This window comes from Lampetra fluviatilis, chromosome 38, assembly GCF_964198595.1.
Source record: "Lampetra fluviatilis chromosome 38, kcLamFluv1.1, whole genome shotgun sequence".
Classification (NCBI taxonomy): Eukaryota; Metazoa; Chordata; class Hyperoartia; order Petromyzontiformes; family Petromyzontidae; genus Lampetra; species Lampetra fluviatilis.
In genome coordinates, this window is record NC_136312.1 from 2,039,207 (window position 1) to 2,066,797 (window position 27,591).

The following is a 27,591-nucleotide window of genomic DNA, read 5'->3' on the forward strand; positions in this document are numbered from 1 at the left end:
CAGTTTTGATGCGGTCCCACAGCACTTCAGGAACCGGAGGCGAGTCTCCTAGGCAGCTCGGTTCCTCTAGCCTAGATCGTAGGCTTTTCTGGAAAGCTGCTTTGACTGCGGCAGACTGAAGGCTGCAGACTTTGAGCTTCTTCCTCGGGGCGCCACCGTTCCTTGGTCTGGGTTTAAAGTGAAAGCTGAGTTTGCAGCGGACAAGACGGTGGTCTGTGTGACACTCAGCGCTAGGCATTACCCTGGTGTGAAAGACATCTTTTAGGTCACGCTGGCGCACAAGGATTTTCTGCTGGAAGATGGTGTTGGTAATGTAAAGCTGCTGTTCCGCACAGAGTTCAAGTAACAAGCGTCCATTGTCGTTGTAGCTGCCCACGCCGTGCCTTCCAAGTACGCCTCTCCAGGTTTCCGAGTCTCTGCCCACTCTGGCGTTGAAGTCGCCAAGGATGACAATCTTGTCGTCAGCTGGGATATCCTGCAGACGGCTGCGTAGGTCGGAGTAAAACTTGTCTTTATCAGCGGGATCTGCCTGGAGAGTTGGAGCGTACACACTGAGCAGCGTTGCGTGTTGTTGGTCACGAAGTGGCAGACGCATTGAGATGATGCGGTCAGTGACCAGTTGGCAGGCTTGCAAGCTTGGTAGCGATAGAGTCCCTGATCATGAAGCCGATACCTGAACGGCGTCTCTCTGTCGCTGGTTTACCTGACCAGTAGAGAGTGTAACCTGCGCCATGCTGCCTCAGACTGCCTTCCCCTGAAAAGCGGATTTCGCCGAGGGCGGCGATGTCAACATCCAGCCGAGCGAGTTCGTGTGCAATTAAAGCAGATCGTCGCTCAGGTCGAGTGCTGTCAGCTGAGTCTAGCATGGTTCTGATGTTCCAGCATGCGAGTTTGAGTCTTTTCCCACCTTTTAAGGCGAGTGGGATGCGCCGTCGATTCTTTGATGTAATTCGACCGCATATGAAGATGCCCGTTGACCGCGGTAAGCCAACTGAGGGAGGAGGAGACGAGCTTTGTTTAAGCCACCTTTTCTAGGCCCCTCTCCGTGTGGAGCAAGCAGTGCTGTCCCTAGAAAAGGCTGCTTGGTCGCTCAGGGTGCTGCCGGGTGATGATGTCGTTTCCAGGTCATCATCAGACGACCACTTGCGCCTGAGCCACCTGCATGCAGGATTGAGACTGCGGCTGCCAGTGTCATCTTACACCTGCCGAGTTCGCCCCTTTCCCATCGCTACAGGACTTAGTAAGACCGGGGGGGGGGGGGGGTAGACGTGAAGATTTGCTTCTTGCCTGCGCAAAGGAGCTTTCAAGTGGAGTGCAGTGTGCGCAGAACTGACCCCACCCTTTAAACCCGGGGTTCGTCTGCCATGGCCTGGCAAGCTGGGACGGTGACAGCGAGGTCCTCGGGCCGTAGGTTTTACATCAGAGTTTCCTTCTCCTAGGTAGACGGCCTTCCAAGGCTGAAGAGATCCACCTTCCCTGCTATTTCAAACCATAGCTGGTAGGCCACAGCCGCAGTCCACAGTAACGAAGTGGCGCGCCTTAATCCCGAACACTTGGCTGTTGGGTCCTAACGAGACCCTTCCGCCCTGGCCGGTGACTCCGTCGTGGGAGTTCATTCGCCCAGTGATGCAGTGTTGACATCACCCCCTCACGTCGTTTTGCCCGCCAGCTGAAGCGGTTTACCGGGGTGTGGCACTAGGAGCCAGACGTCAGAGATTTAGGAGATGGATGAGGACCAGTGTTTCCGTCCACTCAAAAATTGAGTGCAGCTACCAGAAAACAAAGGTACTACCTCTACCGAGAGCTCCCTACACCCCCACTCCGTAGACAAGCGTAGTAATACATAATCATCATCATAATAACAACAGTAAATGCCAAAGGCTCCAACTGTAAAATTAAGCATCAAATATATCCTGAGGTCAGCGAGATAAGCGTCCAAGGCCATCATACGCAGCCGTCTTGTTTCAGTTGCGATGCTAACGTGGCTTCTTCTTCGCGGGAAGCAGTCTTCTAAATTCAATCATGTACACACGTAGGCTTTCGCGACCAATATTATTCATAATACAGTTTTTGCGTTAGATCGCTGCTGCTCTATTTAAGACCGGGAGCAACAGCAGAGCCTCACCATTCTGGCGAATTGCCAGCTGGATGCAATTACCAGCGAAACGTCGTATTCAAAAATTGTAAATGTTGTGGTTTCACTCTTCAACACACCGGCGGACTAAAGTAGTGAACTATTTGTCTTTTCGATTTAAAGCTTTCGTGACTGCAGGGATTCATCTTCTTGGTTCTTTCGGTAAAGTCACGTAGAAGGGAAGTAATAAAATAATAAAAATAAAACATAATAAAATTATTCTCACGACGTTTCGGCCACAACGCAAGCAGTCGTTTTCAGGTGAAGAATGAAACACTGCCAAGTTTGGAGCGTATATATAAGCTGGGTTGGAGGTGGAAGAAGAGCGCCTTGACAAAATAATTTGCATATCAAGAGGAATTTCGCATATTTATGGGAAATGCGTAGGAGGTGGGCGGGGGGGTTTTAAAGTCATATTATGCCCATGCATTATGCAGGATTAGCAGCATCAAAGGGAGGGGGTAGCATTAACAAAGGGAGGGAATGTTAATAGTATGTAGAAGCCACGAAACATGTCAATGGGAGAGCGGTAGAAGGAGACCCCCAGCGGAGCAAATAATGCATTCCCTGTGGAGAACACAAGATACAGTCAATGCCAGTGAGTGGACTGCGGTCTGAAAGTCACCGTAAACGTGAACAACAATCAGTTAAGATCCAAAATGGTTTATTACGTCCTTCCAATGATTGCTGAGCCAGAATCCATCTTCTCGGTTTAAATTGTCTCTGTGTTTGTATATGTGGATCGCCTCATGAACGAATCTCTCATGGTAGCCAGATGGCTTGCAGAGAACCTCTGTCTTGGAGAAGTCAATGTCATGTGAGCCCACTGAATTGTAACAGTGATCTGCCACGGCTGAGGTGTTTGTCCTACCCTGTTTCAGGTCTGCTTTATGTTCACGGATGCGGTCCGAGACATGTCGTTTGGTTTCTCCAATGTAACTGCTACCACAGAGGCAACTTAGTTTGTAGACGCCAGGGTACAGTATGTCTGGAACCACGTCTTTTACAGACGGTACCAGATCACGGATTTTATGTACTGTGTTGAATCGGACCAGGATCTTGTGTTTAATCAGGATTTTGGAGATCATTTTTGTGACCCCAGCAATGTAGGGTAAGGTGATGGTTTTGAAAGGCTCCTCAACAAGATCCTTCTTGATGGTTGGAGTGATGGCTTTGCAGATTGTGTAGTCGGAGTAACCATTAGCCTTAAGAGCTTGGCGTATGTGTTTGAGTTCACTGGTAATGTGTTCCTGGTCGGAGATGCATTGGGCTCTATGGTATAGAGTCTTAATGAGGGAGTTCTTCTGAGATGGATGGTGGTGGGAATCCGGTTTTAGGTAAGCATCCGTATAGGTGGCTTTCCTGTAGACAGAATGGCTCAATGAACCATAAGGTCTCCTTTTAATTAGGACATCCAAAAAGGGTAGCTTGCCATCTTTTTCGACTTCCATGGTGAATCTGATGGCTGGGTGTATGGAATTGATGTGGTCGAGGAATTGGTCTAGAGCAGGCCGGCCATGTGGTCAGACGACAAAAGTGTCATCTACGTACCTTTTCCATAAGGTCTGGCATAGAGTGGCAGTCTGGATGGCGTCAGTCTCAAATTTCTCCATGAAAACGTTGGCTACAACCGGAGATAGGGGCACCTCGTCCCTCTCCTCTGCGGGTCTCCCTCCTCCAGGCCGTCTCATCGCACCATCCTCCGCCTCTTGGCTCACCACCCCAGATCGCTTGGTCGCCATGGCCCCGAGGGCCTGCGAGGCTGCCACTGGCCAGGCAGCCAGGGAGCCGAGACTAGGCACGACACCAGCAGAGACACGCGATTTAAGGTTTTTATTTCCTTTCAAGCAGGAGCAGCCCTCTGCTTTGTACAGCCAATAGGACCGGAAAAATCACAAACGTAACGGGAACAGGGGATCCCCTTCACTGCCGACGCACCGAGCTACGCCGCGATCAAGTTCCCCTCTTTCACACCCTTCACTCAGAAAAAAACAAAAATTCACCATCGCAAAAAAAAAGGGGGGGGGGGTACGTTCATCCACTCATTCTCGAAAGGGGGGGGGGGGTCGTTTCGAATTAGCCCATCCCGTACTTGGGCAGCGGCCACCGCCACTTCGCGCCCGTGGCTGCTCCGCCCGCTGTCGCCCGCTCCACCTCCACCACCCTCTCCAACAGCCCCCTGGCCAGTCGGCACACCTCGGGAGGCGACATATAGGCGCCCTTAATCAGTTTCTGGCGCGCCATCCACAGGGCCTCTTTTACGGCACCTATGACGGCCCATGCCTGAGCCCAGACCCCACCCGCTCTCTGCCTGAACATCCCCCAAATCATATTAGGCGCTGTGGCCTTTACGGGGCAAAAATGGGACAGCAGGGGTCGGCTTAACTCCCACACCTCCTGGGCAAATGGGCACTGTACGAGGGCATGAGCAGCGCTCTCTCCCAGGCCGCAGCCTCTCGGGCAATCAGGTGAGCGGGCCAATCTGCGGGAGCACATAAATAGTCTGCACTCCAGCCTGTCCCATGCGGCCAGCCAGGATAAGTCCCGCTGCCTTTTGGTCAGGGCTGCCGATGCTACGTTTTCCCAAATTTGTCGTGCCCGGGTACCCCGAGCACCTGGCACCTCTGTGCAGACCTCCTTTTTCGACATTTCCGCCAGGACTTCCCTGGGAACCCACGACCCTCGCGTCCGGTCCGGCTCGTACTTCGTGATGTATTCATTTACCGCGGTGCACAACCACCCCTGAGGCCAAGCCAGGGGGGTGCTGCGCGGCAACGACGCCATGCTTAGCCGTCTCAGGAGCCACGCCAGCCTATACCGAACATAATGAGGCTTTCACCTGGAGCCCATTGGAGAAATATAGTCGCAGCGTATTACAGACAAAAATCGTGTTAAGGATGCACACGACATTCGGGGCCCCCCTCCCACCGTTCTCAGCACGTTTGTACATTGTTTCTCTCTTCACTCGGTTCATCCCTCCCCCCCAGATGAACTTGAAAAACAGGCGCTCCAACCTTTTTGCCATTTGCGCCCCTGGTAGGTAGATGAGTACCGGGAGGATTTCCACCCTCAAAACCAACATTCTACCTTCCATTGAAAGGCGCCTGTCTGCCCAACCAGCCAGCCTGCCTCTCACCATGCACTCTTTTCCCCGCCAATTCTTAGTCGCCGAGTCCTCCCTATAGAACGTGACTCCTAAGATTTTGATCCCCTCACCCTGGACCGTTATACCTGGCGGGCGGCCCTCAAATAACCTGGGGTCACCGAATATCAGCAGCTCACTTTTGCTTACATTCACCTTTAATCCTGAGGCCAAAAATAATCTATCCGCAAGTCTTAGGGCCTCCCATACTGAAGCAACATTCCCACAGAAAATGACAACATCGTCCATATATGTTGCAATTTTTGCTGGTTCCGCACACCCTGGCATGCTCACCCCTCTAATCAGCTGACTTCCCCTGACAGCCTGGGAAAAAGGCTCCATACACATTATGAATAACACCGGCGACATCGGGCACCCCTGCCGCACACCGGACCCAATTGGAAACCCTTCCGAGAGGACTCCATTTATTAGCAGGCTACCTGTGAGCTTATGATATAGCTTCCCTATCCAGTCTATAAGCTGTTTCCCCACCCCCATTTGCCTCAAAACCGCAAACAAATAATCGTGCGAGATGCTATCAAATGCCTTCTCCTGATCCAAACTGAGTAGACCCAATGAATTACCCCTCTCCACAGTGGTTTCCACCACCTCCCTCAACAGAACGAGGTTATCGGATATCCGCCTGCCCGGAACCGCACACTTCTGGTCCGACCCCACCACCTCCCCCACCACCTTCCCCAGACGCGCCGCGATAACTTTGGCCAGGATTTTATAATCGGTGTTCAGCAGGGTGATCGGGCGCCAGCTCCCGAGGTCGCTGCGCTCCCCCTTCCCCTTGTATATAAGGGTTATGACCCCTCTTGTCATTGAATCTGGCACAGGGCCTTCCTCCGTAATTTCCTTATACATCTGCCACATGTCGTCCCTGAGGGTACTCCAAAACGTAACATAGAATTCAGCCGGTATCCCATCTAAACCTGGTGCACTGTGCCGACGTAATCCCCCCACCACCTCATCCAATTCTGCCCTCTGGATATGCTTGTTTATCTCCTCTGGAGCCTCAATAACCCTATCTACCCCCCCTAGCAGTGTGCTCCGCGCCCCCTCGTCTGATGGCCTGCTCCTGTACAATTCCTTGTAGTAACCCCTGGCGGCCTCCGTTATCCCCTCTGTGTTCTTGAGTCTACCTAACCTGGGACATACCAATTCTCGGATTGTGTTGTCCGCTTTCCTGCACTTCTTAAAGAAAAAACGCGTGCAACGCTCACCCTCCTCGACCGCCTTCACCCGAGCCCTGAATGCAAGTTGCGCGGCCTGCTTCTCCCACACCGCAGAGATCCTATCTTTTAGTTGCTTTATTTCTCCCATGACGGGGAATCCCAGTTCCATCAGTTTATATGCTCCCTCCAATCTCTCATTCAATCCCCGCAACACAACCCCTACGCTCCTCCTTCTACTCTGGGACTGGAAAAAGGACTTAATTCGCCCCTTCACCATTCCCCACCATTCAGCTATCGTGCCAAAGCAGCACCGCAGGCTCCTCCATTCCTCGTACTGCCTGACAAATTCTTCCACCACCTTTTTGTCCTCCAGCAGTCCCGAGTTCATGCGCCAGATTCCCCTTCCCAACCTCAGCCCATCTGGGATTCTGAACCCCCCCGCTATCATCTTATGGTCAGAAAAAGAGAAAGGTTCGTTTTCCACTCTCTCCACTTTAACCTTGGCAGATACAAAGAGGAAATCAATCCTCGAGTGCGCGGTTCCCAAACAACTCGACCACGTGAACCCTGGTCGCTTTGGGTGTAACGACCGGTAAGCGTCAATCAAATCAAAATCTCCAACCAAAGCCCCCAGCCTCCTAGAGGAGGGGTCCAACTTTCGACATCCGGCGACTGGCCGCGTGTCCGCCAGGGTTAGAGGGCAATTAAAATCACCCCCCATGACGATGTGTCTTCGTGTTAGCAGCAAGGCTGCCACGTTCTCTAGCAACTCCACACGTTCCGGAGAGCCTGTGGGGGCGTACACATTGATCAGCCGGACCGCCGCCCCACCATATGCAACATCGACATAGTGGAGTCGTCCCGGGACCACTTCTCGGGCCTCCTGCACCTCTATGTTCTTTCTACCTAGGAGGATAACCACTCCTGAGCACCTATTAACATTGCTTCCGGACCAGAAGCAGTGTCCCTCCCAGTCCCTAGCCAGATCCTCTCGACCAAGGGAGTATGGCAAGTGGCACTCCTGTAAAAAGTAAACGTCCTTTTTCAGGGACCGTAGATAATGTAGAATGGCCCCCCTCCTAGCCCTGCCCCACATTCCCCTCACGTTTACTGATGCTACGGTAAGGTCCATACCCAGAATTGTCTCTCCCTACCCAGACCCGTCGTCCAATAGTTCATACAGGTTTGTGTCAGCCAATCCCTGCAATTGTTCCCCTCTCCTAGGCTCCTTGGGCAGCCCTCTTCCCTGGTTGGTCTTAGCCGCCACAGCACCATCTTCCGACGACCTCGCGTCTATCGAGGAGTCTGTTGCCTCCAGGTCCCGTTTGCGGGTCGACCTCGCTGGGCCACGCGGCGCTTTCTGCTTCCTTTTCACCACCCTCTTGAATTTCTCCCTCCTGGTGCTCTCCCTCTGCTGCTCCTCTCCGTCTTCCCCCGCCTCCACCGCCTCCGCCCAGTCAACCACCGCTGGGTCGGGGGGTTTTCCCACGGGCTCCTCGTCCTTGTCCCCAGGGTGCTCCACCTGCCGCCCCGTGGGATCCGCGTCTTCCTCCGATGTCATCTCCCCCTCCTCCCTCTCGTCCTGCAGTGGCGTACCCTGCCTGCCCACCTCTCCACCCCCGTCCTCCATCTTCCCGCCGGGCTGCGTTGGTTTCAGCCCGTCCTCGGCCACCTCCCCTTCTCCATCCGACACCCTGCTCCTATGTGCGCGGACCTTATTTGCGTATGACAGCGGGCAGTCCCTGTACAGGTGGTCTTTATTCCCACATAGGTTGCACAATGCCGGGGCGCAGCATTCTGCCACAACGTGGTCTCGTGCCTTGCATCGGTAACATATCCGTGCCTCGCACGCTGCAGCCAGATGGCCACTCCCCCCACATCGCCTGCAGAGCTTCGGCTGCCCCGCATACACCACGTAGCCCCTATTGCCACCAATGTTCAGGGCGCTCGGGATGTGTTGCAGAGCCCCTTCTGCCGTTCCCAACCTCACTCGCCATTGCCTGGCGCCCGTCCAGATCCCTAAAGAGTCTTGGACCCGCTTACTGTCCGAAAGCACCAGGCAGTGCTGCCTCAGCCACACCTCGACGTCGTGGTCTGGCAGAGCTTCGTTGTACAAAAATATGGTGACCACTTTTGTATCGAGCTCAGAGAGCAGTTGGAGCTTCAGCAGTGACAGTGGCCTTTCCCCCGCCTTCTCCTCGAACAAAGTCATAAAACGCTGCAGTAAGTTGCTTGTCTTAAAGCTCACGTCAAAAGCCCTGCCACCTGGCAAGGCTATCAAGCAAAACAGATCTGCCGGATCCACCTTCAGAGTTTCGACCATCACTGACCGCACGAACCTCGGTCTGTCGATCGTGACCTCCTCTGGCACGTCCTCCTTAAAGGACACCCGCACGCAGTTATGCCTCTTAGCGTGTAGCGGGGTGAAGTTCCCTGCCGAACCTCCGCGCCACCGCCCTGCGCGCTCCTGGGGCCGCCCTGCCCCCACAGGTCCAGGACTTGCCTGGACAGCGTCGCTTTGGGCACCTTGCGCCTGCAGGCCCGCCGAGCTCGGTGCTTCCTCCGCCTCCTCTCCTGGGCTGGCCGACACCATCCCACTCCTCGTCGGCTCCTCTCCCTTCCTCGCCCGCTGCCACCAGGCGTCCTCCTCCGCTCGCCTCGAGGTCGACGCTCGCGCCTCGTCCCTCTCCTCTGCGGGTCTCCCTCCTCCAGGCCGTCTCATCGCACCATCCTCCGCCTCTTGGCTCACCACCCCGGATCGCTTGGTCGCCATGGCCCCGCGGGCCTGCGAGGCTGCCACTGGCCAGGCAGCCAGGGAGCCGAGACTAGACACGACACCAGCAGAGACACAGTAGATACAAACCAGCCGCGGTCGGGGCCCTCATCGGGCAATTCGCCAGAATGGTGAGGCGATGCTGTGTCTCCCGTTCTTATATAGAGCAGCAGCAGGGTGACGTCATCATTAACTCATTAACTCATCAGGTGCAAAGATTTGAGGGGGGAGTTATTGTAATTATATACTAGATTAGTAATCGGGCTATTGTTACGATGCGAGTTGTAGAGTAGTAATCATTTGGAATGTGCTTTATTGTGATTATGCTACATTAGTAATCAGTTAGTGTTTGTTTCCCTTATAAGGAATTGTAATGTATCTTATTTAATAATACGCTTCCAGGCCGCATTAAGCCTGTAGCTCTCTGAGTGATTAAAGTTATTTCTGTTTCTCTCAATTTCAATCGATTCTCTAATTAGTCTTTGCCAGTAGTAACTAGTTTTACACAACACTTCAACGTTGTCAAAATCAATTGAGTGTCCCTGTTGGCATGCATGTTTTGCCACTGCCGACAGTTGTGTTTGTGATAATTTAATATTTCTCTGGTGTTCTTTTAGTCTTACACTAACGTTACGCCCTGTCTGTCCAATATAGCATCTGCCACATACACAATTAATCCGATATACACCTACTGTTGATAATTTAGGTAATTCGTCTTTAGTGCACGTTACTAGTTGTTGAATTTTGTGTACCGTACCAAATCTTACTGTAATGTTTTGCTTTTGCAAAACACGGGCTAATTTGTCATTTACTCCGGAGATAAATGGTATTTTTATTGTTTTAATAATCTGATCGCTTTCAGCAGTGTTGCTTTGCGATCGTGATTTGGCATTTAGTGCTCTGTTAATTTGAGCATTATTGTAGCCATTCTGTCTTAGTGCTTCTTTAACATGTTTAATCTCTCTCACTAGACTTTCACCATCTGACACTGTTTTAGCCCGATGTATGAGCGTCTTGATAAGAGAGGATTTCTGAGCTGGGTGGTGATGCGAATCTGCATTCAGATAGGCATCAGTGTGCGTTTGCTTTCTGTAAACGCTGTGTGTTATGTTACCATTTAGGCCATGCCCAAGTAAAATATCCAGGAACGGGAGTGTGTTATTCACCTCCGTTTCCATGGTGAACTGAATGGCCGGGTTTTGTGCATTGAGATGATTTAGAAAATCGTTAAGTGTATCTTTACCATGTGGCCAGACAACCAAAGTGTCATCCACATATCTAAACCAAAAGGATGGTTTTAATGTGCTCGAGGCAAGTGCTCTGGTTTCAAAGTTTTCCATGTACAAATTTGCTATAGCAGGAGATCAAGGAGAGCCCATTGCTGCTCACTCCCTTTGTTTAAAGAATTCGCCTCTCCATAAGAAGTAAGTGTTATTTAAACAATGGTCTGCGAGTTTCGGAATATCTTTTGGTAAACCTGTATTCTTTACCAGTGTATCAAGTAATTTAAGCGACTCGCTCACTGGAACCTTGGTGAATAGCGAAATCACATCAAAACTCACCAAAATATCATTAGGGTTAAGTTTAATATATTTGGTCATATTCACAAGATGTTCTGAATTTCTTATGAATGATGATGTCCTACCGATGTAAGGCTGTATTTGTTTAGTTACATATTTTGCTAATTTATATGTGATGAATCCCTACAGTCACGAAAGCTTTAAATCGAAAAAGAGCCTTCGACACTTCACGTGGCTTCAAAGTGCACCTGGCCTGGCACAGGCGCCGTGGTGACTGTCACTTATTGGCGAATGGTGACGGTCGATAACGCAGCGGTGGTTGTGAGCAATGTCATTTTGAGGGGGGGGGGGCGCCAACCCTGACCAGCTGTGAACCTCACGTCGCCTCGCAGCCACCACAGTGGCCACAGGGAGTTCTGGATGGGTGCGAGGGCTGGTAACCCTCCTCCACCTTCAACTACATCACCACACATTCACATGCAAGCCCTTGGGTCTGTCGATGGATCTCTGTGGTGAGTCTATGGGTTTCTGTGTGGTGAGTTTATGTGTCTCTGTTTTGGGAGTCTATAGGGCTCTGTGCTAGTCTGTTTGAGTCGGTGGTTCTCTGTGTGATAAGTCTATGCGTTTTTGTATGACTCTATGGGTCCCTGTGTGAATCATCTATGGGTCTCTGTGTGACGAGTCTATAGGTCTCTGTGTGGTGAGTCTATGGGCATCTGTGTGGTGAGTCTATGGTTATCTGCATGGTGAGTCTCTGCGTCTCTGTTGGATAGTCTGTGGGTCTGTTTGAGTCTGTGATTCTCTGTGATGAGTCTATGGTTATCTGTGCATGTCTGAGGGTCTGTGCGTGGTGAGTGTATAGGTCTATGTGTGATGACTATATGAGTCTCTATGTGATGGATATCTGTGGTGCACATATCGTGGCACAAGCGCCGTGGTGTCGTCACCACCACTTCGTGGAGAATGCTCCTCCCCCTGCTCCTGCTTGTTGTTGTACTCGGGAAGGAGAGAGAAAACTCGAATAAAGTCTCAACGATTTTCATTTCACCAGGTAAGGTTCACTGAGCTAAACATCTCTTTTTCAGGAGCGACTTGGCACCAATGTCAGCTCAACGAAGTGGCTCATCGTCACGTGTAAATTATAGCAGCCAAATACTTTCAACGAATATTCATATTCTTGGTTCTTTCGGTAAAGTCATGTAAAAAAAAATGAAATAAAAATCAAATTCATAAAAATAAAGTAAATATGATCAATAGCTTTTATTATTTTCATTTTATCTTATTTTCTATTTAATTTTTTTTATTTGAAAAAGAATATAGATTTTTTTGTTTTCTATTTACGTGACTTTACCGAAAGAACCAAGAATATGAATTCCTGTAGTCAAGTCAAAACTTTAAACGAATGTTTCTAAACGTGGAGGGAAAAACCGGAGGAACCGGAGAAAAATCCACGCGACCACGGGGAGAGACAGAGGCAGGCAAACTCCAAATATACAGCAGCAGGCATCAGGGTCGGGATCGAACCCACAATCTCCTGTATACCAGGCGAGGTAGTTATGGGGGAAAGCAGAGACAGCGAGAGGGAGAGGGGGGAGAATTAGTCAAACTCACACTCAGTATTACTCACTAACCATGATACACTCACCATCACACTCACCATCACACTCACCACCACACTCACCATCATACTCACCCTCATACTAACCATCACACTCACCATCATACTCACCACCACACTCACACACAAGCCCACACACATCAACATTCGCCATTCACCACTTCGTGGCGGTGACGTCACCACAATAACTCAGTTGCCATGTTCTTGGTTCTTTCGGTAAAGTCACGTAGAAGGGAAGTAATAAAATAATAAAAATAAAACATAATAAAACAATTCTCACGACGTTTCGGCCACAACGCAAGCAGCCATCCTCAGGCGAAGAATGAAACACCCCAAGCTTGGAGCGTATATTTAAGCTGGGTTAGAGGGGGGGGAGGTGGGAAGAAGAGCGCCTAAACAAAATAATTTGCATATCAAGAGGAATTCAGCATATGGAAAATGCGTAGGAGGTGGGCGGGGGGGGTTCCAAATCAATACTATGCCCGTGCATTATGCAGGATTAGCAGCATCAAAGGGGGGGGGGGGAAGGGGGGGAGCATTAACAAAGGAAAGGAATGTTAATAGTATGTAGCTGTAGTTACTAAACAGCCACGTAAAAAACTACAGTATAAACTGCATGACAAACTAAAGTATAAACTACATAGCATCATCAGTAAACTTACTATACTCTACAATAAGCTGAGTTACTAACAGTAAGTAATACATGAAAAATTCTACGTTGTAAAAAATTATATAATATGCTTCCATCTAAACTTTATTCTCTTACATCACACGCGTCTATACCGTACTATATACTTCCATAGGCAAAACCAACATTAAATTACATACTGTATTGCTATAAACCACCCTATACCTTATACATTTTTAATATAACACTATGTATGATTCTACCCACCCTAATGTGTATCAAAATGGTTTATTACGTCCTTCCAGTGATTGCTAAGCCAGAATCCATCTTCTCGGTTAAAATTGTCTCTGTGTTTGTAAATGTGGATCGCCTCATGTACGAATCTCTCATGATAGCCAGATGGCTTGCAGAGAACCTCTGTCTTGGAGAAGTCAATGTCATGTGAGCCCACTGAGTTGTAACAGTGATCTGCCACGGCTGAGGTGTTTGTCCTACAGTGTTTCAGGTCAGCTTTATGTTCACGGATGCGGTCCGAGACATGTCGTTTGGTTTCCCCAATGTAACTGCTACCACAGAGGCAACTTAGTTTGTAGACACCAGGGTACTGTATGTCTGGAACCACATCTTTTACAGACGGTACCAGATCACGGATTTTATGTACTGTGTTGAATCGGACCTGGATCTTGTGTTTAATCAGGATTTTGGAGATCTTTTTTGTGACCCCAGCAATGTAGGGTAAGGTGATGGTCTTGAAAGGCTCCTCAACAGGATCCTTCTTGGTGGTTGGAGTGATGGCTTTGCGGATTGTGTAGTCGGAGTAACCATTAGCCTTAAGAGCTTGGCGTACGTGTTTGAGTTCACTGGAAATGTGTTCATGGTCGGAGATGCATTGGGCTCTATGATATAGAGTCTTGATGAGGGAATTCTTCTGGGATGGATGGTGGTGGGAATCCGGTTTTAGATAAGCATCCGTGTGGGTGGCTTTCCTGTAGACAGAGTGGCTCATTGAACCATCAGGTCTCCTTTTGATGAGGACATCCAAAAAGGGTAGCTTGCCATCATTTTCGACTTCCATGGTGAATCTGATGGCTGGGTGTATGGAATTGATATGGTCGAGAAATTGGTCTAGAGCAGGCCGGCCATGTGGCCAGATGACAAAAGTGTCGTCTACGTACCTCTTCCATAAGGTCGGGCGTCTACAGGCGTCTACAGGAAAGCCACCCACACGGATGCTTATCTAAAACCGGATTCCCACCACCATCCATCCCAGAAGAATTCCCTCATCAAGACTCTATATCATAGAGCCCAATGCATCTCCGACCATGAACACATTTCCAGTGAACTCAAACACGTACGCCAAGCTCTTAAGGCTAATGGTTACTCCGACTACACAATCCGCAAAGCCATCACTCCAACCACCAAGAAGGATCCTGTTGAGGAGCCTTTCAAGACCATCACCTTACCCTACATTGCTGGGGTCACAAAAAAGATCTCCAAAATCCTGATTAAACACAAGATCCAGGTCCGATTCAACACAGTACATAAAATCCGTGATCTGGTACCGTCTGTAAAAGATGTGGTTCCAGACATACAGTACCCTGGTGTCTACAAACTAAGTTGCCTCTGTGGTAGCAGTTACATTGGGGAAACCAAACGACATGTCTCGGACCGCATCCGTGAACATAAAGCTGACCTGAAACACTGTAGGACAAACACCTCAGCCGTGGCAGATCACTGTTACAACTCAGTGGGCTCACATGACATTGACTTCTCCAAGACAGAGGTTCTCTGCAAGCCATCTGGCTATCATGAGAGATTCGTACATGAGGCGATCCACATTTACAAACACAGAGACAATTTTAACCGAGAAGATGGATTCTGGCTTAGCAATCACTGGAAGGACGTAATAAACCATTTTGATACACATTAGGGTGGGTAGAATAATACATAGTGTTATATTAAAAATGTATAAGGTATAGGGTGGTTTATAGCAATACAGTATGTAATTTAATGTTGGTTTTGCCTATGGAAGTATATAGTACGGTATAGACGCGTGTGATGTAAGAGAATAAAGTTTAGATGGAAGCATATTATATAATTTTTTACAACGTAGAATTTTTCATGTATTACTTACTGTTAGTAACTCAGCTTATTGTAGAGTATAGTAAGTTTACTGATGATGCTATGTAGTTTATACTTTAGTTTGTCATGCAGTTTATACTGTAGTTTTTTACGTGGCTGTTTAGTAACTACAGCTACATACTATTAACATTCCTTTCCTTTGTTAATGCTCCCCCCCTTCCCCCCCCCCCCCTTTGATGCTGCTAATCCTGCATAATGCACGGGCATAGTATTGATTTGGAACCCCCCCCGCCCACCTCCTACGCATTTTCCATATGCTGAATTCCTCTTGATATGCAAATTATTTTGTTTAGGCGCTCTTCTTCCCACCTCCCCCCCCTCTAACCCAGCTTAAATATACGCTCCAAGCTTGGGGTGTTTCATTCTTCGCCTGAGGATGGCTGCTTGCGTTGTGGCCGAAACGTCGTGAGAATTGTTTTATTATGTTTTATTTTTATTATTTTATTACTTCCCTTCTACGTGACTTTACCGAAAGAACCAAGAAGATGAATCCCTGCAGTCACGAAAGCTTTAAATCGAAAAATCAGTTGCCATGGTTTGACGGCTGTGTGGTGAGTCTGTGGCTCTCTGTGTGGTGGTGAGTCTGTGGGTCTCTGTGTGGTTAGTCTGTAGGTATCTGTATGATGAATCTGTGGGTCTCTGTGTGGTTAGTCTGTGGGTCTCTGCGTGATGAGTCTGTCGGTCTTTGTGTGATGAATCTGTGGGTCTCTGTGTGATGAGTCTGTGGGTCTCTGCGTGATGAGTCTGTGGATCTCTGTGTGGTGAGTCTGTGGGTCTCTGTGTGAGCTGAGTCTGTGGGTCTCTGTGTGAGGTGGGTTTGTGGGTCTCTGTGTGGTGGTGAGTCTGTGGGTCTCTGTGTGGTGAGTCTGTGGGTCTCTCTGTGTGGTGAGTCTGTGGGTCTCTGTGTGGTGAGTCTGCGGGTCTCTGCGTGGTGAATCTGAGTCTCTGTGGGTGTCTGGACATTTCCACACGATGGTGATGATGTTATCAGCCACTTGGTTGAGCTACTATGTGTCCCTGTCGGTCTCTATGTTTTTCTATGGGTCTCTATGTATCACTCTGGGTCTCTATGTATCTATATCAGTCTCTATGTATCTATATCGGTCTCTATGTATATCTGTGGGTCTCTATGTATCACTCTGGGTCTCTATGTATCTCTATCGGTTTATATGTATCTATATCGGTCTCTTTGTATCTATGTGGGTCTCTATGTATCACTATGGGTCTCTATGGGTCACTATGTATATCTGTGTATCTCTGGAACTCTGTGTGTCTCTATGTATCTCTTTGGGTTTTTATGTATTACTATGGGTTTCTGTGTGTCTCTATGGGTCTCTGTGTGTCTCTTAGGGTATATATGTATCGCTATAGGTCTATATGTATCTCTATGGGTCTCTATGTATCACTATGGTTCTCTGTGTGTCTCTATTGATAAGCTATGTTTCTTAAGTGAACTGGGGAATGTGGAGGGTGGGTAACGTGAGACCAATGGGAGCTCAATGGGAGTGGCCGGCAGGTGTGATTGTAATGCGTAGTGCGGATAAGCGTGGTTTCTTAAGCGAATTGGGAAATGTGGGGACGTGTAACGTCGGAGACTATGGGAGTAGCCGCTGAAGGCGATTGCAATTTGTAATGTGGATAAGTAAGCTGCTTATGTGATGTAGGAAATCTGGCAGAAGGGTTGACGTAAATAATATAGAAGCCTACGGGAGTAGGCAGTGAAGGTGATTGTAATTTGTAGTGTGGATAAGTTAGGTAAGCTGTCCATGACGGCCCGCGCAGAACTCATGAATTGTTACTCAGACACGTGTCCCACCCCACTTGTGACGTCACGACGGCACTTATGCCAGGCTAGGTGCATGCACTCTGAGGCCACGTGAAGTGTCGAAGGGTCGCTGCTGGCAGGTCACGGGACAGACCCAGCAGTTGCCATGCGTTGACTGCTGTGCCAGGCTAGGTACAGGAGCTGGGCAGACTCCAAATACACAGCAGCAGCAGGCATCGTCAGGGACGTGATTGAACCCACGACCTCCTATGTACCAGACGAGGTAGTTAACATCTCATCAGGGTCGGAATTGAACCCACGACTTCCTGTGTACCAGGCGAGGTAGTTAACATCTCATCAGGGTCGGAATTGAACCCACGACTTCCTGTGTACTAGGCGAGGTAGTTAACATCTCATCAGGGTCGGAATTGAACCCACGACCTCCTGTGTACCAGGCAAGGTAGTCAACATCTGGACCCAAGTCACCTGAGACCCCAGACTGCAGCAACTCGCCACAACAAACACAATTGCAACGATCTGTTAAATCCGCTTATTTATTAACAACAACAATCGATAAACAAACAATGGTCTAGATGTATATGTACACATTATTACATTATAACTTTTTCTTATCTCTATCCTAACTCTTCACACGCGCAAGTGGCTAGGCAGGTGAGTGTGAGTGGTGAGTGTGGTGAGTGTGGCTGGTGAGTGTGGGTGGTGAGTGTGGTGTGGTGAGTGTGGCTGGTGAGTGTGGGTGGTGAGTGTGGGTGGTGAGTGTGGTGAGTGTGGGTGGTGAGTGTGGTGTGGTGAGTGTGACTGGTGAGTGTGGGTGGTGAGTGTGGGTGGTGAGTGTGGTGAGTGTGGTGAGTGTGGGTGGTGAGTGTGGGTGGTGAGTGTGGCTGGTGAGTGTGGGTGGTGAGTGTGGTGAGTGTGGGTGGTGAGTGTGGGTGGTGAGTGTGGGTGGTGAGTGTGGCTGGTGAGTGTGGGTGGTCAGTGTGGGTGGTGAGTGTGGCTGGTGAGTGTGGCTGATGATTGTGGGTGGTGAGTGTGGGTGGTGAGTGTGGCTGGTGAGTGTGGGTGGTGAGTGTGGGTGGTGAGTGTGGTGTGGTGAGTGTGGTGAGTGTGGGTGGTGTGTTTGGGTGGTGAGTGAGTGTGGTGAGTGTGGGTGGTGAGTGTAGTGAGTGTGGGTGGTGAGTGTGGGTGGTGAGTGAGTGTAGTGAGTGTGGGTGGTGAGTGTGGGTGGTGAGTGTGGTCAGTTTGGGTGGTGAGTGTGAGTGTTGAGTGAGTGTGGTGAGCGTGGCTGGTGAGTGTGGGTGGTGAGTATTGGTGGTGAGTGAGTGTGGTGAGTGTCGGTGGTGAGTGTGGGTGGTGTGTGTGGCTGGTGAGTGTGGGTGGTGAGTGTGGTGAGTGTGGTGAGTGTGGGTGGTGAGTGAGGTGTTGTGAGTGTGGGTGGTAAGTGTGGGTGGTGAGTGTGGGTGATGAGTGTGATGAGTGTGGGTGGTGAGTGTGGTGAGTTTGGGTGGTGAGTGTGGGTGGTGAGTGTGGGTGGTAGTGTGGTGTAGTGAGTGTGGGTGGTGAGTGTGGTGAGTGTGGGTGGTGAGTGAGTGTAGTGAGTGTGGGTGGTGAGTGTGGGTGGTGAGTGTGGTGTGGTGAGGGTGGGTGGTGAGTGTGGTGAGGGTGGGTGGTGAGTGTGGCTGGTGAGTGAGTGTGGTGAGTGTGGGTGGTGAGTATGGGTGGTGAGTGAGTGTGGTGAGTGTGGTGTGGGTGGTGAGTGAGGTGTGGTGAGTGTGGGTGGTGATTGTGGGTGGTGAGTGAGTGTAGTGAGTGTGGGTGGTGAGTGTGGGTGGTGAGTGAGTGTAGTGAGTGTGGGTGGTGAGTGTGGGTGGTGAGTGTGGTGTGGTGAGTGTGGTGTGGTGAGTGTGGGTGGTGAGTGTGGTGAGTGTGGGTGGTGAGTGTGGGTGGTGATTGTGAGTGGTGAGTGTGGGTAGTGAGTGTGGGTGGTGAGTGTGGGTGGTAGTGTGGTGAGTGTGGGTGGTGAGTGTGGTGAGTGTGGGTGGTGAGTGTGTTGAGTGAGTGTGGTGAGTGTGGGTGGTGAGTGTGGTGACTGTGGTGTGGGTGGTGAGTGAGGTGTGGTGAGTGTGGGTGGTGATTGTGGGTGGTGAGTGAGTGTATTGAGTGTGGGTGGTGAGTGAGTGTAGTGAGTGTGGGTGGTGAGTGTGGGTGGTGAGTGTGGTGTGGTGAGTGTGGGTGGTGAGTGTGGGTGGTGAGTGTGGTGAGTGTGGGTGGTGAGTGTGGGTGGTCAATGAGTGTGGTGAGTGTGGGAGGTGAGTATGGGTGGTGAGTGAGTATGGTGAGTGTGGGTGGTGAGTGTGGTGAGTGTGGGTGGTGAGTGAGGTGTGGTGAGTGTGGGTGGTGAGTGTGGGTGGTGAGTGTGGGTGGTAGTGTGGTGAGTGTGGGTGGTGAGTGTGGTGAGTGTGGGTGGTGAGTGTGTTGAGTGAGTGTGGTGAGTGTGGGTGGTGAGTGTGGGTGGTGAGTGTGTTGAGTGAGTGTGGTGAGTGTGGGTGGTGAGTGTGGGTGGTGAGTGTGGGTGGTGAGTGAGTGTAGTGAGTGTGGGTGGTGAGTGTGGGTGGTGAGTGTGGTGTGGTGAGTGTGGGTGGTGAGTGTGGTGAGTGTGGGTGGTGAGTGTGGGTGGTGAATGAGTGTGGTGAGTGTGGGAGGTGAGTATGGGTGGTGAGTGAGTATGGTGAGTGTGGGTGGTGAGTGTGGTGAGTGTGGGTGGTGAGTGAGGTGTGGTGAGTGTGGGTAGTGATTGTGGGTGGTGAGTGTGGGTAGTGAGTGTGGGTGGTGAGTGTGGGTGGTAGTGTGGTGAGTGTGGGTGGTGAGTGTGGTGAGTGTGGGTGGTGAGTGTGTTGAGTGAGTGTGGTGAGTGTGGGTGGTGAGTGTGGGTGGTGAGTGTGGGTGGTGAGTGTGGGTGGTGAGTGTGTTGAGTGAGTGTGGTGAGTGTGGGTGGTGAGTGTGGGTGGTGAGTGTGGGTGGTGAGTGAGTGTAGTGAGTGTGGGTGGTGAGTGTGGGTGGTGAGTGTGGTGTGGTGAGTGTGGGTGGTGAGTGTGGTGAGTGTGGGTGGTGAGTGTGGGTGGTGAATGAGTGTGGTGAGTGTGGGAGGTGAGTATGGGTGGTGAGTGAGTATGGTGAGTGTGGGTGGTGAGTGTGGGTAGTGAGTGTGGGTGGTGAGTGAGGTGTGGTGAGTGTGGGTGGTGATTGTGGGTGGTGAGTGTGGGTAGTGAGTGTGGGTGGTGAGTGTGGGTGGTAGTGTGGTGAGTGTGGGTGGTGAGTGTGGTGAGTGTGGGTGGTGAGTGTGTTGAGTGAGTGTGGTGAGTGTGGGTGGTGAGTGTGGGTGGTGAGTGTGGGTGGTGAGTGTGGGTGGTGAGTGTGGGTGGTGAGTGTGGTGAGTGTGGATGGTGAGTGTGGGTGGTGAGTGTGGGTGGTGAGTGTGATGAGTGTGGGTGGTGAGTGTGGTGAGTGTGGGTGGTGAGTGTGGGTGGTAGTGTGGTGTGGTGAGTGTGGGTGGTGAATTGTGGTGAGTGTGGGTGGTGAGTGTGTTGAGTGAGTGTGGTAAGTGTGGGTGGTGAGTGTGGGTGGTGAGTGTGGGTGGTGAGTGTGGGTGGCGAGTGTGGGTGGTGAGTGTGACTGGTGAGTGTGGGTGGTGAGTGTGGGTGGTGAGTGAGTTTGGTGAGTGTGGTGTGGTGAGTGTGGGTGGTGAGTGTAATGAGTGTGGGTGGTGAGTGTGGTGAGTGAGTGTAGTGAGTGTGGGTGGTGAGTGTGGGTGGTGAGTGTGGTGAGTGTGGGTGGTGAGTGAGTGTGGTGAGTATGGGTGGTGAGTGAGTGTGGTGAGTTTGGGTGGTGAGTGTGGTGAGTGTGGTGTGGGTGGTGAGTGAGGTGTGGTGAGTGTGGGTGGTGATTGTGGGTGGTGAGTGTGGGTGGTGAGTGTGGTATGGTGAGTGTAGGTGGTTAGTGAGTGTGGTGAGTGTGGGTGGTGAGTGTGTTGAGTGAGTGTGGTGAGTGTGGGTGGTGAGTGTGAGTGGTGAGTGTGGGTGGTGAGTGTAGGTGGTGAGTGTGGTGTGGTGAGTTAGTTTGGTGAGTGTGGATGGTGAGTGTGGTGATTGTGGGTGGTGAGTGTGGGTGGTGAGTGAGTGTGGTGAGTGTGGATGGTGAGTGTGGGTGGTGAGTATGGGTGGTGAGTGAGTGTGGCGAGTCTGGGTGGTGAGTGTAGTGAGTGTGGTGAGTGTCGGTGGTGAGTGAGGTGTGGCGAGTTTGGATGGTGAGTGTGGGTGGTGAGTGTGGGTGGTGAGTGTGATGAGTGTGGGTGGTGAGGGTGGTGAGAGTGGTGTGTGTGGGTGGTGAATGTGGGTGGTAGTATGGTGTGGTGAGTGTGGGTGGGTGGTGAGCGTGGTGAGTGTGGGTGGTGAGTGTGGTGTGGTGAGTGTGGGTGGTGAGTGAGTGTGGTGAGTGTGGGTGGTGAGTGTGTTGAGTGAGTGTGGTAAGTGTGGGTGGTGAGTGTGAGTGGTGAGTGTGGGTGGTGAGTGTAGGTGGTGTGTGTGGTGAGTGTGGTGTGGTGAGTGTGGGTGGTGAGTGTGGGTGGTGAGTGTGGGTGTTGAGTGTGGGTAGTGATTGTGGCGGGTGAGTGTGGATGGTGAGTGTGGTGAGTGTGGGTGATTAGTGTGGGTAGGGAGTGTGGTGAGTGTGGGTGGTGTGTGTGGGTGGTGAGTATGGGTGGTGAGTGTGGTGAGTGTGGTTGGTGAGTGTGGGTGGGGAGTATGAGTGTGGGTGGGGAGTGTGGTGAGTGTGGTTGGTGAGTGTGGGTGGTGAGTGTGGTGAGTGTGGGTGGTGAGTGTGGGTGGTGAGTGTGGGGTGGTGAGTGTGGGTGGTGAGTGTAGTGAGTGTGGGTGATGAGTGTGGGTGGTGAGTGAGTGTAATGAGTGTGGGTGGTGAGTGTGGGTGGTGAGTGTGGTGTGGTGAGTGTGGGTGGTAAGTGTGGGTGGTGAGTATGGGTGGTGAGTGAGTGTGGTGAGTGTGGGTGGTGAGTGTGGTGAGTGTGGTGAGTGTGGGTGGTGAGTGAGGTGTGGTGAGTGTGGGTGGTGAGTGTGGGTGGTGAGTGAGGGTGGTAGTGTTGTGTGGTGAGTGTGGGTGGTGAGTGTGGTGAGTGTGGGTGGTGAGTATAGTGTGGTGAGTGTGGGTGGTGAGTGAGTGTGGTGAGTGTGGGTGGTGAATGAGTTGAGTGAGTGTGGTGAGTGTGGGTGATGAGTGTGAGTTTTGAGTGTGGGTGGTGAGTGTAGGTGGTGTGTGTGGTGAGTGTGGTGTAGTGAGTGAGTGTGGTGAGTATGGGTGGTGAGTGTGGGTGGTGAGTGAGTGTGGTGAGTGTGGGTGGTGAGTGTGGGTGGTGAGTATGGGTGGTGAGTGAGTGTGGTGAGTGTGGGTGGTGAGTGTGGTGAGTGTGGGTGGTGAGTGAGGTGTGGTGAGTGTGGGTGGTGAGTGTGGGTGGTGAGTGTGGGTAGTGAGTGTGGCAGGTGAGTGTGGGTGGTGAGTGTGGTGAGTGTGGGTGGTGAGTGTGGGTGGTGAGTGTGGGTGGGGAGTGTGGTGAGTGTGGGTGGTGAGTGTGAGTGGTGAGTGAATGTGGTGAGTGTGGGTGGTGAGTGTGGGTGGTGAGTGTGGTGAGTGTGGGTGGTGAGTATGGGTGGTGAGTGTGGGTGGTAAGTGTGGGTGGGGAGTGTGATGAGTGTGGGTGGTGAGTGTGGGAGATGAGTGTGGGTGGGGAGTGTGGAGAGTGTGGGTGGTGAGTGTGGGTGGTGAGTGTGGGTGGTGAGTGTGGGTGGTGAGTGTGGGTGGTGAGTGTGGGTAGTGAGTGTGGCAGGTGAGTGTGGGTGGGGAGTGTGGTGAGTGTGGGTGGTGAGTGTGAGTGGTGAGTGTGGGTGGGGAGTGTGGGTGGGGAGTGTGGTGAGTGTGGGTGGTGAGTGTGGGTGGGGAGTGTGGGTGGGGAGTGTGGTGAGTGTGGGTGGTGAGTGTGGGTCCACTCCGCTACTCTGCCGTGGGCCGCCCACCACAGAGCAGCAGGCGGCTGAGCAGCGAGCGGAGTGAGCGGAGCGCCCTGCCCACACGCGCCAGGACCCCTCGCTCCCTCTCCCCCTCCTCCTCCTCTTCCTCCTTCTCCTCTTTATCCTCCTCCTCGTTGTCGTCATCCTCCTCCTGCGTCTCCACCACCTCCACCACCTCCGTCCTCTCTCCAAAGGTCTGGGTGAGCAACGATGACGACGATGGCGATGACGACGATGGCGATAGGAGCTTCTCCTCCGGCTCCGCTCTGTGGAGAGAGAGGCAGCAGCACCACAGCAGCACATCATCGTCATCATCGTCATCATCATCATCATCGTCATCATCATCAACATCGTCATCATCATCGTCGTCATCATCATCAACATCGTTATCATCGTCGTCGTCATCACCATCGTCGTCGTCATCGTCGTCGTCATCATCGTCAACATCATCATCGTCGTCATGATCATCGTTATCGTCATCATCAGACCCACAGAGACCCATAGACCCACAGTGACCTATAGACCCACATAGAGCAGAAGCCACTTGGCCATCTCAGCTGATAGCTGAATCAAGTGGGCTGATAACATCATCATCATCTTCATCGCGTGGACATTCATAGCGGGAGTCAATTACTCGAAGTGCGTGACGCCGATTCTAAACGTGGAGGGGAAAATCTGCAGGACCCTGAGAAGAATCCACGCGGTGACCACCACGGGGACAGAAACGCAAAATGCAAATATACAGCAGCACAGGCATCGTCAGGGTCGGGATCAAGCCCACGACCTCCTGTTTACCAGGCGAGGTAGTTATCATCTCATCAGGATCGAATCCACTACCTCCTGTGTACCAGCGAGGTGGTTAACATCTCATCAGTATCGAACCCACAACCTCCTCCGTACCAGGCGAGGTAGTTAACATTCATCAGGGTCGGGATCGAAACCACAACCTCCTGCATACCAGGCGAGGTAGTTAACATCTAATCAGGGTCTGGATCGAACCCATGACCTCCTGCGTACCAGGCGAGGTACACAGAGAGAGGCTCACCGCGGCTGAGCAGCTGCAGAGCCTTGGACAGGAGTGGTGCCACCGCCGCTGCTGCTGATGGTGGTGGTGGCCCAGCTGGTGGTGTCGGCCCAGCTGGTGGTGGTGGCCCGGATGGTGGTGGTGGCCCAGTTGATGGGCCGATTGTAGATGATGGGAGTGGTGGTGGCGGTGGTGGGGGTGGCCCAGCTGGTGGTGGTGGCCCGGGTGGGGGTGGGGACCAAGATGGTGGTGGTGGTGGCTCGGATGGTGGTGGTGGTGGGGATGGCCCGGGTGGTGGTGGTGGCCCGGATGGTGGTGTTGGTGGGTATGGCCCGGATGGTGGCGGTGGTGGTGGTAGCCCGGATGGTAGTGGAGGTGGGGATGGCCCGGATGGTGGCGGTGGTGGGGATGGCCCGGATGGTGGCGGTGGTGGGGATGGCCCGGGTGGTGGTGGTGGCCTGGATGGTGGCGGTGGTGGTGGTAGCCCGGATGGTAGTGGAGGTGGCCTCGCTGGCGGTGGTGGTGGTGGCCCGGGTGGTGGTGGGGGTGGCCCTACTGGTGGTGGCCCTGCTGGTGGTGGCCCGGGTGGTGGTGGTTTGGAGCCAGCTGTGAGCCAGCGCCTGCTCAGGCGTCATCCGGAGATTCGGATCCCATCTGTTGGGAGACGCACGGGGAGGGAGGCAGGGGAGGGGTGGGGGGGAGACTTACACGTGGTGAGAAGGGCATGGTGAGATGATTTGACAGGGTGGGAGGTGGGGGAAGAGTGGGGAGAGGGGGGGGATGGAGATGGTGGGAGGGAGTGGTGGTGGGTAGTGAGTGGGTGGCAGAGCTGTCAACCCGTACGGATTATTCCATATTCTTGTACACGGAAATTGAGTTTTCAGATCCGTACGGAGTGCAGCCGTTTCAATTCTGGGTAAAAATAATAATTTGTGTCTATTTGTTTGTGTTTGTCCCTTGTGATGGGACTTTGCAGGATGAACGTTAAGATTTATAAGGGGCACGGAGTAACCGACAATATCTGAGTTGGGTCTGTTGTAAGGTAGGGCACTGATAAGGTGTTGACAGGTATGTGGTGGTGAGTGGGGGTGAGTGAGTGGGGGTGAGCGAGGGGTGAGTGTTGTTCGTACTGCAGGCAGCGGCTGACGAAGTCCACCAGCTGAGGGTGGTGGCCCTGCAGCGCGCGGTGCAGGGGGAGGCTTCCTGGTGGCCGCTGCTTGGACAGGTTTTTGGGGAGGCCCTCAGAGTCTGCAGAGAGACGCACGCAGAGTCACCAAACACCACGTCGCCCACATACCTGCTCATCCACTTACCTACCCACCTACCTATCCACCTACATACCCACTCACCGAACCACCTACATACTACCAACCAACCTACCTAACCACCCTACACACCCATCCAACCACTCACCTGCCCACTTACCCACCTACCCTCACACCGACCCACTCACCCACATACGCACTTACCCACCTACCCACTCACTCACCCACCCACCCACTCACTCACCTACCTACTCACCCACCCACTCACTCACCTACCTACTCACCTTCCCAACCACTCACTCACCCACCTATTCACTCACTCACCCACCCACTTACCCACCCACTCACCCACCCACTCACTCACCCACCCACCTATGCTTCCGAACGCCTGCTACTGAGAGCCCAAAACCCCACCCCACCCACCACCCCAAAGATAATCAGAGCCGCCCCCAGCCCCCCCCACAAAATAACCCTATAAGAGCCTCACTGCCACCCCACCTAATAAAACGGAATGGGTTACGTCGCTTGCGCCAGCCTGCCCGAGCCCCTCGACTCACCAAAGAAAAGTATCCTTTTTGGGGCGTCGTCCACCATCTTTTTCGGGGGCATGCCCAGGATCTGCGCATGGTTTCGGACGAAGACAAAAGGAGGAGGGGAGAGGGGGTTACAGCTGGTGTCGCCTCAGCGGACCCATTGGGGCAAATACTGCATGTCAGCGGTGAGTCGTGGCGGAGGCAGCGCCTGTGGAGGCCGGAACTGTGTACAAAGACAACAATCCCCCCCTCTCCTTATTAGTCTCATCTCATTGCTGGGGCAAGTGCTGTTAGCAGCGAGCAGCACCTATGAAGGCCGGAACGGCACACGAGGGGGTGGGTGCCCAGCGCCAAGCCCAGCCACCTTTGTCTCCCCCAGTGGAAATGTTTACTACACACTGCTACATCAGGTACAGTAGAACCTCTGGTCACGAACGCTTCTGACCACGACCAAATCGGGTTCCGACCAAAAAATCCACAACATTTTTGAATCTGGTAACGAACACATACTCGGGTGGCGATCAAACACGGCCACGGCCGATTTCCCCTTCCGCGCCATTTTTTGTTGAATTACACAAAGCGTAACAGTTATGTATGTAACTATTGTTATATAAAATTCGTAGTAAGATATTAATTTTGTGAGTGTAGTCATACCCCTCCCCCATCTTTCAAGCCGTAATTTAGAGAGCGAAAGCGCTGAGTACGTAAATCGCTCACGTAAGAACCCGTTAATGTCTTCTCACATCATTCATACGATGATGCGGTGAAGTAAACGTTCATACGATATTACGGTGAATGCTTCCACAAACAATACTGTACGCAAATATTACTGTTAACTTACTTTCAATAGAAACATGAATTTCTCGTGCGAATATTCTCTCTCTCAGAATCGACCGACTGATGTAGCAGACGAAACAATCATCTTGTTGAACGATTCTAAACCTTGACGCAGCAATGTTAGTTTTCCCTGTTGTTCAAGGTTTTCTCAGTGTTATTCAATGTTTTTACATTTAGTTTACTATTACACTGTGAATTCTACGGCATTATTAACTATTTTTGTGCTTAAAAATCTTTAAAAAACAATATTTATGTACAATTCGTAGGCGTCTGGAACGGATTAATCGTATTTACATACAATCCAATGGGGAAATTAGGTTCGAGTCACGACCAAATCGGGTTGCGACCAAAGTTATGGAACGAATTATGGTCGTGACCAGATGTTCTACTGTACTCGCTTGAGGCTTAGTCGACCTATAAGAGGCCCTGGACCAGTTCAGATATTCCTCTCTGGTGTTTGGGGCCGTGAGAGGGAATCAAACTCTATGAGTATGGGTTTCTGTGGGTCTGTATGGGTCTCTATGAGTATGGGTCTCTGTGCAGACCCACAGAGACCCATACCCATATACACCTGCCCGCCCACCCACCATACCCACCCACTATACCCACCGTACCCACCCACCCACCCACCGCCCGTACCTCAATGCAGCAGGGCAGGTGTTCTTCGATGGCAGGTGAATCGAAGAGCACCTTGCCGGTGGCCATTTCGGCCAAGGTACAGCCCAGGCCCCACATGTCCACAGCGGAGGTGACATCGTAGCCCAGCAGCAGCTCCGGGGCCATGTAGGGCAACGTCCCACCCACGTTTTTGGCTGCACAGCAACAACAACAACGACGATGAATATGAAGTAGTCCCTCCGTCAACAGCGACGTGGGGGGAACAGGTTTCTTTTTTTGTCGGCTAAACGCGTAGTCGGCTTCTGCGACCGATATTTCA

The 27,591-nt window shown here is 51.8% G+C and overlaps 1 protein-coding gene across 1 annotated transcript in view; it reads right to left on the reverse strand.

The window, feature by feature from the left end:
* Positions 1–230: 230 nt before the first annotated feature.
* LOC144945673 (dual specificity tyrosine-phosphorylation-regulated kinase 4-like) overlaps positions 231–27,591 on the reverse strand; it is a 35,647-nt gene continuing 8,286 nt past the window's right edge. Inside the window, exons 8-12 of the mRNA XM_078874240.1 lie at positions 27,294–27,466; positions 25,842–25,902; positions 25,150–25,267; positions 425–485; positions 231–242 (exon numbers count right to left, since the gene is read on the reverse strand). Coding sequence (XP_078730366.1) covers positions 231–242; positions 425–485; positions 25,150–25,267; positions 25,842–25,902; positions 27,294–27,466 — 425 coding nt within the window. The remainder of the gene's footprint in view (positions 243–424; positions 486–25,149; positions 25,268–25,841; positions 25,903–27,293; positions 27,467–27,591) is intronic.